The sequence below is a fragment of the Lynx rufus genome, unplaced genomic scaffold, assembly GCF_022079265.1.
Source record: "Lynx rufus isolate CCGP_SWC_20201006 ecotype Redwood Valley unplaced genomic scaffold, mLynRuf1.p SCAF_14, whole genome shotgun sequence".
Taxonomy (NCBI): domain Eukaryota; kingdom Metazoa; phylum Chordata; class Mammalia; order Carnivora; family Felidae; genus Lynx; species Lynx rufus.
This window is the reverse complement of record NW_025814828.1, coordinates 36,415,894-36,428,837: the sequence shown is the minus strand read 5'-3', so window position 1 is coordinate 36,428,837 and position 12,944 is coordinate 36,415,894. Positions and strand designations below refer to the sequence as shown.

General features: G+C 41.7%; 1 protein-coding gene across 2 annotated transcripts in view; it reads left to right on the top strand.

Moving 5' to 3' along the window:
* Positions 1-12,944, top strand: part of CASK (calcium/calmodulin dependent serine protein kinase) — a 359,561-nt gene that overhangs the window by 284,059 nt on the left and 62,558 nt on the right. For both annotated transcript variants that reach the window (XM_047076095.1, XM_047076096.1), the window contains exon 12: positions 11,256-11,333. In XM_047076095.1, the coding sequence (XP_046932051.1) occupies positions 11,256-11,333 (78 nt within the window). The remainder of the gene's footprint in view (positions 1-11,255; positions 11,334-12,944) is intronic.

The window sequence follows — 12,944 nt, the reverse complement described above, 5'->3', positions numbered from 1 at the left end:
TTTTCAGCTTCTGCAACTGAAACCCTGTACCTGTTAAACAGCAACTCACCATTTCGTCCTCCCCCTAGCCGCTGGTAGCTGCCATTCTAGTTTCTGTCTCGATGAATATGACTAGTGTAGATGCTTCATGTAAGTGGAATCATACCATATCTATTGTCTTGTGACTGGCTCATTTCACGTAATGTAGTATCCTCAAGGTTCATCCATGCTGTAGCGTGTATCACAATCTCCTTCCTTTTAAAAGCTGAAATAGTCAACCCTCTTCCCCCCAAGTCTGGTCCCTGGCAACCACTAATCAGATTTCTGTTCCAATAGTTTTAACTTTTCCAAAATGTCGTATAAATGGAATCAAACACTGTAGCCTTTTGAGTCAGTCTTTTTGCACTTAACATTATGCCTTGATATTCATTTACTTTGTTGCAAGGATAATCATTTCCTTTTGATGAAGATGTTTTGAGAGTATCTGAGCAAGAGAAAAGAGAGAGAGAGAGAGAGAAGGAAGAGAAATAGGACAATGGTTTTGAGGAGTACTGTGATGTTGATCAAGAATCAGGTATTTGAGGCGAACCTGGGTGGCTCAATTGGTTAAGCTCCAACTTTTGATTTTTGGCTCAGGTCATGATCTCACAGTTGGTGAGATCAAGTCCTGTGCTGGGCTCTACACTGAGGTTGTGGAGCCTGCTTAGGATTCTCTCTCTCCTTCTCTCTGCTCCTCCCCCACTAGAGCACAATCTTTCTCTTCCTCTCTCTCTCTCAAAATAAATACACTAAAAAAAAAAATCAGGTATTTGAGAACTGCTCCATTTTATGTATACACCACATTTTGTTTATCCATTCATCCAGTATCAGTGTTTTATGGTAGACAATTCTATAACAGGAAAAACCAAATTTTCAAATTAAAGCTATCCAGTAGTAAGGAATTCAGCCTCAGTTCCATCCCTAAGCAGTTGCTCTATGCAGGCTCCAAGTTAGCTCCTATGTTCTACATCTTTGTGAAGAGGACCGTGGTTTTCACTGAAAGCATGATTAACTACAGGAGTCTCTCTAGTTCCCTTATTTGTTCAAATGAATTACTTTCTTAAACCAGGGATTGGAATTTACTCTGAAATTCCAAGAATAATGAATCAGCTTGTCCCTGGTCCCAGTGTTTCCCATTCTCTTTTTATGGCACCACGGTCAACTTTACCAGAAGGCAAAGGAATGTTCCAAAAGCCATCAAAATGCAACAAGCACTGATTCTTCTTCATGCTGTTCTCAAGGAAAGGAGGAGTTTTCCCCCAGAAAGGAATGTGGTATGCTCCCTTGAAGAATATTTGTTGGGGTTGGCTTGAAGCATTCATCATAGTTGCTTTCTTCTCTTTGTGACCCTTCACACGTTATCTCATTAAAACCTCTTCTGCCAGATCATTTTGTTCTTTTTTTTTAATTTTTTAAGTGTTTGTTTATTTTTGAGAGACAGAGACAGAGCAAGTGGGAGAGGGGCAGAGAAAAAGAGGGAGACACAGAATCTGAAGCAGGATCCAGGCTCTGATCTATCAGCACAGAGCCTGATGCAGGGCTCAAACTCACAAACCATGAGATCATGACTTGAGCCGAAGTCAGACACTTAACCAGCTGAAACACCCAGACACCCCGTTTGTTCTCTTTTAACTTGCCACAACGGAAATTCACTTTTGCTACAGTTTCTTGTACAAATGCTTGGGGCACCTGGATGGCTCAGTCGGCTAACCATCTGACTTCAGCTCAGGTCATGATCTCACAGTTAGTGGATTCGAGCCCCATATCAGGCTCTGCGCTGACAGTGTGGAGCCTGCTTGGAATTCTGTCTCTCCCACTCTCTCTGTCCCTCCCCCAGTCATGCTTGCTCTCTCAAAAGTAAATAAATAATAAAAACTTAAAAAAACCACACAAATGCTTAGTGCTTACCTATGCAAAGTAAAAGTCACATCATAAGTTAAAAATTATTGTCTTGCCTCAGTAATTTAATACTATGTGACACACTTGATGTAAATGCTTTCTTGTAAAACCACAAATTAATAAGACATTCATTTAGTTTAAATATTTAACTATTATCGTAGATGCTTCAGAGAAGCACATTAGGAAATGAGGTTTCAACACTCTTTTAATGTTAGTAGTTTGTTGTTTTTTTTAATAGAAAAGAAATTCACATCCTAGTGACAATCTTCACAGGTGGGCAGATGCTTGGATCTGGTATTAAAAAAGTACCCTATTTCAGAAGACTTGATGAAAAGTGAAATAAAGTAACTGGTTTTTCCTTATGCTTTCTTTTGCTTACTCAAGAATAGGCATGATTTGTTTCTTACAGGGCTTAATTTTAGAGTTCTTTGCCAGCTGAAAAAGGCCGACAGAGCAGTCATGTCAGGTCATCCGAGGCCACTGCTGGAGTTTCTCAGAAAGAGCTGTCAACTGCCCAGAATCTGCCACAGTGGCTTATATTGTTAAGCCACCAAAAAGGAGAGTCTTTTTAGACCGAACTAGGAGATCAAGCAAGTCTTAATTTCCTGGTCTCAAAAAAATCCCTGTAAGTGCGATGTTCTAATGAATGGGCTTGAAACAAAAGCAGCTCTGAACACAGACAACTGTAACCTAAACCAAACGAGGGCCTCCTTTGGGGGAACTTTCACTATCAAAATCCAGAGTATCTCACATCCCTCTCAAGAACTCTTGAATTGGCCCAGATGAAGTGATTGCTTAGTTTGCTATTTTCTGTCAGAAGAAAACTTGCATAATTGATTGAGTTGCAGTAGCATATTCCCAAGCCAGCTGGGTCCCTTCTTAAGACCTCATCGTGATTCTCTGAAGCTTGATTTAAGCTAACATTTCACTGCTCTACCATTAGGCTAAAGCTTTCCTGGGGCATCTAACTCAAAGGCTTCCAGGAACATTGACCTGAAGACAGCAAGTTTGTGTATGAACTTGAGCAGGAAAAATAGATATTTAGGTCTCAGAAGATTGTTCTTCAATCTCTAATTTCATAAAACCGGCTCCAGTGCTGTAGCTGAATAGCAGTTCCTTATAGTTTAGTAGTACCAACTTTCCCTAGCAATTGGCCAGATTTCATATGTATTTTTTAAGAATACTGTTGGCTATTGATAGCTGACCTGCTGGGTTCACCGAAAAGATGTGACGTTGCAACTTGTTTCGAATCCCCCATCTTCTTCACAGACAATTCACAGAAACAGTAACGAAAGTTCTTAATAAGATAGCCTGTTTCCAGAGCAAGTCGTTTCACTTCCCATTATCATTGCACAGTGTGAACTTGTGGGCACTCTCGTTATCTGTTTTACTAGGATCACAGGCACATTTCATTACATACCTTGCGGCTAAATAAATATTTGACACTTGAAAACTTGAATTCCTTTCCAGCAGGGGACTTCTTTGGTCCATCTGAAGTAAGTGGTCAGAGGGGCCTTGCTAATGAACCTCAACAGAGTTCCCTGCAGCTCTACAAACCCATTCATTATTTGGCCCACATCTGCAGTCTATCTGCAAATGTTAAATCTTCTCTCAGCCAATACACATTCTGGTCCTGAGGTTGGGTTTTCTCTGTGCTCAAAAGTTCGTGGGACATATAACCCAGTGATAGTGGTTTTATGCAGTTCTCTGCCAACCATTCCATTTTTTTTACACGTTGATCTTGCTAAATGCTGCACATAAAGTAGGAGCAAAACAAACACTTCTATTTGAGGACTAGAAATCGGAAGAGAGCGAGACCTGATGGAATATTGTCTTTAAAAAAAAAAAGGAAACTTGGTTCATTGTGTTGAACATAAATACAAAGTGGCATCTTAACTGATCTCGTCTTTAAGTTTGGAAGTACAGTCTCAGGAGAGTTGAATTGATTATTACCACCAACTTTAGACTGCTCTGTTTAAAATGGCCAATCTCAAATAGAGAATTGTGGCCTCCTAACAGAAGTGTGCTTCTACTTTCTTAAGACAGAAAGATGAAGTGCGTCCACATAGTTGTGTGTGGTCATATCTGACCCAGTGCCAGAGAGCAGCCTGTCTGAGACAGTGTGAAACAATCTGTTCCCCTTCCAGCTGTTCACATTTCCTTGTTTTGCTGTGTGTGTGTGTGTGTGTGTGTGTGTGTGTGTGTGTGTGTTTTAATAAAAAGTGCTGAAGTTGGTAACCTTAACTTCATTGGAAAGAGAAAACAGCAACAGATTTGCTCTTGTTTTCTCTCTAGGGATAATTTATGAACATTCTTCCCTCCCTCTGCCTCGTCCTCTACACCTCAGCTTTACAAATACACGTGATATCTTCAAACTCATGGTTGCTGGAGGGTAGGGGTGGGTGTGGAATGGGTGAAATAGTGACGAGGATCAAGGAGTGCACTTGTGATGAGTGCTTGGCAATGTTTGATCACTGTATTGGTACACCTGAAACTAATACAACACTGTAGGTTAACTGGAATTTTTAAAAAGGGCGGGGGGGGGGGGGGCGCCTGGGTGGCGCAGTCGGTTAAGCGTCCGACTTCAGCCAGGTCACGATCTCGCGGTCCGGGAGTTCGAGCCCCGCGTCAGGCTCTGGGCTGATGGCTCGGAGCCTGGAGCCTGTTTCCGATTCTGTGTCTCCCTCTCTCTCTGCCCCTCCCCCGTTCATGCTCTGTCTCTCTCTGTCCCAAAAATAAATAAATGTTGAAAAAAAAAATTAAAAAAAAAAAAAAAGGGCGGGGGGGAGGAAAAAGGGTTCAAAAAATAGGATTCTTGGTATCTTTAAATTTCAGGAAGGCAAATAGCAAAAGGAAATAATATTTTGTCATTCCAATCCACCGTGAACTTAAGCTTCTTGAGCAGGGGTTGGCAAACGACAACCCAAATCCAGGCCAAATCCAGCCAGCCACCTAATTCTGTAAATAAAGTTTTATTGGAACACGGCCATGCCCATTCACCTGTGGATTGTTAATGGCTGCCTTTGCATACACAGCTGAGATTGAGTGGTTGACAGAGCCCTTACCGCCACAAAGCCTGAAATATTTACCATCTGGCCAGGAAATGTGTAGAATTCTAGCATTCTTTAACCGGGCAAGGCTTGCAGTTGATTGTCTAATATCTTTCAAATCCTATTATTTTGTATATTTTTTCCAACAACCTGCAAATAGAGTTTTCTACAGTTTGTTCCCCAAATATTTGCTGATGGTGTCTCCCTGGCATAAGACTTTGTGTGTTACTGAATTCTGATACAAGCCAAGGGAATCTGATATGAGAGAAAGGACAGTGCCTCAGGAGTTCATGGTCCAGTCCCTGCTGCTCTGGCTGCAGAATCCTGAGCACGACACTTCACCTCACTGGACCTCAGCTTGCTCCTTAAAATGGAGGAGCTGAAGAGACAGATTACCTTTAAAAAAAAAAAAAAAAGTGGAGGAGCCAAATCATGTCAGTCCTCTTCCACCTTGAAAATCTGAAAGTCAGGTTGAAACACACACACACACACACACACACACACACACACACACACACCTTGAAAATCTTGAAAGTCAGTCTTGAAACACACACACACAGACACACAGTCAAAATATATTTAATTTTGAGGGAAAGTTCTTAACTATGCAAGAAGGACCAAACATAAGTCATCTGGTTCCTAAAGAAACAAGCTAAGAAATAAGTATTCCCAGTCTGTTTATTTTTTTGTTACTCTGAATTTTTTTTAAGTATCTATTTACGGTTCCTAGGCACCAGCTCAAATATGCCTTTATTTTTTAAAGAACCATGTATTAAACATCTCCTGTGTACTCAGCCCCTTTTGGGGTGCTGTTACTAAATGTCAAAGAACTCGAGTCTGGTCATGGAAAAGAGAAAGCAGCCCTTAAACAGCATGTTCCAGAATCCTGTCCCTCAGGCAGCCAGCGCCCTCTTGGCCATCGATGCCCTTGGTGTGGCAGGTGTCCAGAGGTTGGCTCTGTCCCGGACTCTGCATCCCCAGTATGCTCTGCAGCTTGCCTCAGCAGCACCTTCTCAGCTCCTGTCCCCACATGCTACCTGACAGCTACTTACTTCCAGGTCCCTTCGCTCCATGCAGACAGCCCTCTTGGACAGGGCTCCATCAAGATGGCCACAGCCAGATCACACTGTGAGGCAGTTCCTTGACTCCTGGGAAACACACACACACTCTACATGTGTGGGCTGCCCTGCCAGTGGCCTCACCCTGCTGGCAGGGACAGCCCCGGGTGGCCTCCAGCTAGGAAAGAGGCAGGCGTCAGTATCTTTTCACTTGCGACCACAAACACCACCCATCAAGCTGCCCCAAGGACTCTCTCTCACAAAGGGCTCCTACCCGGTGCACCAAGACGAGCCCCCTAAGTTGCTGTGACTCCGCAAGCATCCCTCCAGAGAGTGAGATAGTGAGCTCTCGTTACTGGAACCTCCCATTTCTGCACATGGTTCCTTTGGAGCATCCACCATCTTCCACTTGGCATGAAGAAGGAGGCAACTCCCTCTGTCTTCCTACCCAACAAGAAAGAAAGGGGGATCAAACACTTGGTCTCCTCATCCTGTGATTCCTACAGACTCCAGGCTTCTGAATAGACAGAACAGGGCATTAGGGTAAGTTGGGGAAGGGCCATTTTGGCTGCCTTTCAGCAAGCCCTAGAGGGATGGTCTGGTGGCTTTCTAGTAGACTTGGTACCACTTACTTCCTATTGGCCTTAGCTCTGGGCTCCAGCTCAAAGTCCAAGACAACAGTTGAAGTCCCAGATTACATAATCCTAGATATTCTTTATAGTAGCTGCAGCCTTCCTTTGTTCTCAAAACCCAGCCACCTCTCACTTGCCCCCACGCCTTCATAAAATTCCACCTAGACTTGAACTTTGAATCCATAAGAATGAGAAGTTGAAAAGCTGCATATTTCAGACTACTGTTTTAAAACACTAATGTTAGGAGCGCCTGGGTGGTTCAGTCAGTTGAGCATCTGACTCTTGATTTCAGCTCAGGTCATGATCCCAAGTTCATGGGATCAAGCCTCGCATCAGGCTGAGGTACACTGAGTGTGGAGCCTGCTTGGGATTCTCTCTCTCTGTCTCTCTCTCTCTCTCTCCCTCCCTCCCCCTCCCCCTCTGCCCTGCTCTCATAATCTCCCCCCCCACAATAAAATACTAATGTGACATTGCATTAAAGCTTTCCTCCATTCATGACTTTTTATTTGCTTGCCTTGCTACATTTCTCAAATGGTTTGTGTTTGTTATGGGTACCCCCAAAATTTTGAGTCTCTAAGGCAAAAACACACTCATGCATGCACATTCATATAGTCCCCACCCTGGGGCTGGCTCACTTAGTGAGTTGATACTGCCTTCCAGTTGATACCACTGAGGACCAGACTACTCTCAGGTACTCAACAGGACCAAGCTGGCATAGGTTTCTGGGCCTTTGGTTATATAAGTCTTTAAAATTTGTGAGTTCTTTGAAGACAAGAACTGTCATCTTTTTCATTTTCATAACCCCAGTAAATAGAAGTGCACTGCCTAGGACACAGTAGGACCTCAATTTGTGGATGGATGCATGGATGGATTAGTCAACAAGGAATCACTTCTTCCCACTGATGGTGACATAGTGAGTCCCTTGCCTGCCCCTTCCTGCCTCAGTTCTTACTTGCCCTTTTGGTCAACGAGCAGGCAGTTGAGATTCATGATCTATTCTTTCTTTTTTTTTTTTTTTTTAACATTTAGTCATTTTTGAGAGAGAGAGAGAGAGAGAGAGAACAGGGGAGGAGCAGAGAGAGGGGATCTGGATCTGAAGCAGGCTCCAGGCTCTAGCTGTCAGCACAGAGCCCAACGCGGGGCTCGAACCCACAAACCGTGAGATCATGACCCGAGCCAATGTCAGACACTTAACTGACTGAGCCACCCAGATGCCCCAAATATTCACCATCTATTCTTAGCTGTCCATTGCATCCACTGCGTGCCTGGACTCCTCCAGTCCTGGGCTCTCCTAGGGACTGGAGGGGCAAAGGCCCATGCGCACACCTCAGACAGAAGACTTCTTCTTTTCATTCCTTTCTACTATTTCTGCCTTGATAGGAAGCACTCAACCTCTGCCTCATCCCACCACTAGTTCCACCGAACTTTGGGTGAATATGTGATGAACTGGATCAGACCAGTCCAAAGGAAAATTTGGGGAAAATTTGGTCTGAGCACTCTTCTGAAAATGTTGAAATTCCAAGCATCTGTATGCCACCTGTGAAGTTGCTGTAAGGCTAGAACGGTGGTTCTCACTTTATTACTCTGTGCCTCAGTTCCTCATCTGTAAAGTGGGAATAATAAGGGTATCAACCTTACAGGGTTGTTTGAGATTAAACAAGGGAATATAAAGAGTTTTGACAAATAACTAGTGTCTAGTAAGTGCTCAATAAAAGTAGCAATTCGGTTTTGTTTTGTTTTAATTTATATAGTTTGAAAGACAGCAGGGGATGGGCAGAGAGAGAGAGAAGAAAAATAGCAATTCTTATTGTTGGTACTACTACTGTTACTCTCAAAAGTTAGCACTTGGGCATAAGATTTGCAAATACCAAGGAGTTTATTAAAATATAGATTTCTGGGGTACCTGGGTGGCTCAGTCAGTTGAGCATCTGACTCTCGGCTTTGGCTCGAGGCATGATCTCATGGTTTCACAGGTTCAAGCCCCACATCAGGCTCTGCACTAAATGCAGAGCCTGCTTGGGATTCTCTGTCTCCTCTCTCCCTGCCCCTCGTCTGCTCGTACTGTCTCTATCTCTATCAAAATAAATAAACTTAAAATATAGAGATAGGTAGATAGATTTCTGAACCCCCTTTTCAAATTCTGATGTGGGAGGTCTGGAGTGGGGCCCAGGAATCTCTGTGTTTAACCACTCCAGCTGATGTTGCTGCAAGTGTTCAAGAAACCACACGACGTAAGACCTAGGAAATTTTTGTAACTTCTGGTTCCTTACTTTAGAGGGTTTTTTTTTTTTTCTATTTTACATTGCGCGGATATGTGTGTGTGTGTGTGTGTGTGTGTGTGTGTGTGTGTGTGTGTATCTCTATAGGCTAGTCTGGGAACCTAACACTATGCATAACATTACTGCTATGGGAAAATACATTCCCAAGTTCCAAATTTCAAAATTTACAGTCTTTAGATATAGAAACCATTCAGAGGATGAAGACTCCACATGTGTATTCTACAGAGATTTGGGTGAACTTTTGTGAACCAGCTGTATATTACTAGTTTCCTAAATGTTAGTACAGTTGACCTCTAAACAGCACAGGGGTTAGAGGACCCAATCCCTGCACAATCAAAAGTCCACGTATAACTTTGGCTCCCCAAACACTTAACTACTAATATATTAGTGTTGACCAAAAGCCTTACCAATAACACACTGTTGATTAACAAATATTTTGTATGTTATATGTATTATATATTGTATTCTTCCCATTAACTAAGCTAGAGAATAGGAAATGTTAAGAAAATCATAAGAGGGGGAGCACCTGGGTGGCTCAGTCAACTCTTGATTTCAGCTCACATCATGATCCCAGGGCCCTGGGATTGAGCCCTGCATCAGGCTCTCCACTGAGCATGGAGACTGCTTGAGATTCTCTATCCCTCTGCCCCTCTCCCACTTAGGCACTGTCTCTCACCCTCTCTCTTGCCCTCTCTCTCACTCTCACTCTCACTCTCTCACTCTAAAAAAAATAATAATAAGTCTTTAAAAAAAGAAAATCATAACAGGGGAGGTGTCTGGCTATGTAAGTTAGTAGAGCCTGCCACTTTTGATCTTGAGGTCATGAGTTCTAGCCCCATGTTAAGTGTAGAGATTAATTCATTAAAAGATCCCTTCTCATTTCTAGAGAGCAAGTGAGGGAGAATAGAAAACTTGTCAAGAAACTCCCTGTACCTAACACACTGGCAAATACATACATAGATTTATATATAAAATTGTAATATAAGCTCCAGATCTGATGAGGGTACAGGGAGATAGGTACTCGGTGCTAATGGGATTGTAATTGCAGCAACGTTTAAACAAATAAGAGAAATACATTTAGAGCACTGTATTGTATTTATTGGGAAAAAAAACCACAAGGAAACCCTTACAGTTCAAACCTGTGTTGTTCAAGGGTCAGCTGTATAATATTTTAAAGAGAGCATTTTACTAGACTACTTACACTATGCATTTAACCTCTGAGTATCACATGATGCCATCATTTAAAACTGGTCACTGCTTTATCTTCACATTGTTCTCATTAGGCATCTTTGTAATTAATTAATGTACGTATTTATCGTAAGGCATTTTTATGTATGGTGTGCCCCAAACACGTAGAAATCATAAGGCTTTGTCTTCTATCAGTATAAACAAACCTAACCGTAACGTGAAAGATGTGTACAGGCAGTATTTGACCTGCACACTAGCATTGTGATGCACAGTAGGAAGGAGGGAAAAAAGAACTACACCAAAACAACCCCAAAAAATCCCCACCTATTTTAGAGAGGTTAGGAAATAGACATGGCAGCCTAGCCAAGATCATTTTTAACTTTTCACCTTTCAAAGCAGACTGTCGAATGAGCCATTTCGTTTAAGGTAGAAATTAATATTTTAATCTTACTTCTACCCTACCGAGATTATTCTTTAAAGAATGAAATCACTTGTCTTCAGAAAGGCAAATTTTGGATCAGTCAGACTTGTGGGGGTTTCAAAATATATTTAGATTCTTTTCAGTGTCTTCTCTTGCTGTGTGAATTTGCAAATTCAAAAGGAAAAAGTCCACGTCCTTGATTTCCTGCTAAAGGATGCCAGCACTGATACTGTTAATAAACAGCCCTAGTAAAACAAGCATAAACCTTTTGTGAGAACATTCCTTCCTATAAGGAGTTGGGTTTGCCCTTTCCCAAGATTTAGATTTCTGTGAAAATTCTTTTAGATGTGTCTTGGCTAGAAAGCATTCTTTCATTTTGTTCTGTATCCATGTTACTGAATGTTGCTTCTGTCAGAGGCGAAAAATACTGCAATTCTGAAATAATGACCAATTTTAAATAAGAAGAGAAATTTCCCCATTGGCAGAATTTGAACCATCTATTTAAAGATGATTTTCTAAAAAGTGACACATAAGACTCCTATTGCACCAAGTTTCATTGAATGAGTAAGAGATTATTGAGAAGACACCACCGAAAATCATCAGCCAGCTTTCGTAAGAGGAAGATGTGGTGTAATGAAATGATAAATATGAAGCTCTGAATTTTTGCAAAGAATTATGAGTGTTGATTGGATTTTCTTCTTTGCGTTTAGCTGTATGACAAAATCAACACAAAGTCTTCGCCACAAATCAGGAATCCTCCGAGCGATGCAGTACAGAGAGCCAAAGAGGTAAGTGATCTATCTTGTAAATGTTATCTGGGTGTCCTATTTGCTACCTTTATTGAAAACATTTCTGCTGCACAGTAAGAGGTGGTTTTCTTGGAGTCACAGCTGGACCATTATATTCAGATTTAGTGTTTCTAAGTTTATCACTGAACATTTTACATACAGGAAAGAAAGAAAAGCCTCAGCGGCAACGTTGCCTCGATTTCTAGTTCTGGTTCTGCTATGTAAACTTGAGCATGTTAATATATCAATTGTACTTCTCTTTTTTTTTTATAAGTAAGTTATTTTACTGCACTTGGTAGAAATAGGTTATGAAAATTAGAGTTGCTTTTTTAAGGTGGTAACATTTGGAGGTTAATTAAACATCTATAGCAATTAAGTATACTCAGTTCAGAGAGAAGTCATTTCCGTAAAGTGTCAGTGTACATGGCTGTATCCGTCACAAACTTTTTTTTTTAACTTTTTGTAAAATTCATTTTTATTTACTCCATACCCAGCATGCGGCTCCATCTCACAACCCCGAGATCAAGAGTTGCACCCCCTACTGCCTAAGCCAGCCAGATGCCCCAACTTTTTTATTATAGAAACATGATAATGCAGAAAGTTTGGATAAATAAAAATCCATCCATAATCCCTTTACCCTAACACGGTAATTTCCACTTTTGTGTATATACTTCCAATCACTACCGTTTGCATATAAATTTTATATAGCTGTAATCAAAGCGTATCTTTTCTTACCGGACATATTATCATTTTTCCAGTGTTTATAATTGTTCTTCACAAATACAAATTCTAATGATGGCATAAATCTTCTTTGCAATCACTAAATTATAATGAATTAGCAATTCTTCCATTGTTAGACATCTGGGTTTTTTCTTCCACTTTTTGATGTTATAAAAATCTTTATGCAAATTAGCATTTCCCCTTTAAAAAACTATTTTTATAAAGTGAGACTAAGTGAAAGGCACGAAAGACCTAATCCATTCCCTATCCATAAGGGATTAAACACAACAAGACCAAGGGGGCGCTGCTGGGCCTGCACATGTGGTCAAGCGCATCAGCCCAGGAGAGCTTCTCTCTGACTTAGGAGACCACACCTCGCTGTGGAAAATGATAGACTGTGAGAATAGCAGGGGACCAGAGAGAACACACAGTTTCATCCTCAAAGCCTAAAATGCACCAAGGAGAAGCTGCTTTTCTGCATTAAACAGTACAAAGGAACAGCATAACCAGCACTTGTCAAGGGTTCCTTTAGATAAGAAAGGAATCCTGTAGTATTTGGGCTTTTTTGTTCTTCCCTGAGGAGGTAATGGAGTGGCACTTAGGTATGCCAGTGAAACCTAAGCCTTAGGTTAAGTGACCTATGAATGTTCGTTCCTGCCCCAGTATTAGATTCTCCAAGGTGAGGTGAGACATTCCTCTGGGCAGATGACTTGTGTGCCCCCTGACACCCAGTCCCGTTGAAGCAGTCTTTGATTGGCTCAACTTTGGGAATTCACTACAGTGTGTGTAACTACTCTATGAGGGGCGCCTGGGTGGCTCAGTCAGTTAGCGTCTGACTCTTGGTTTCAGCTCAGGTCATGATCTCATGGTTTGTGGGTTCGAGCCCTACAT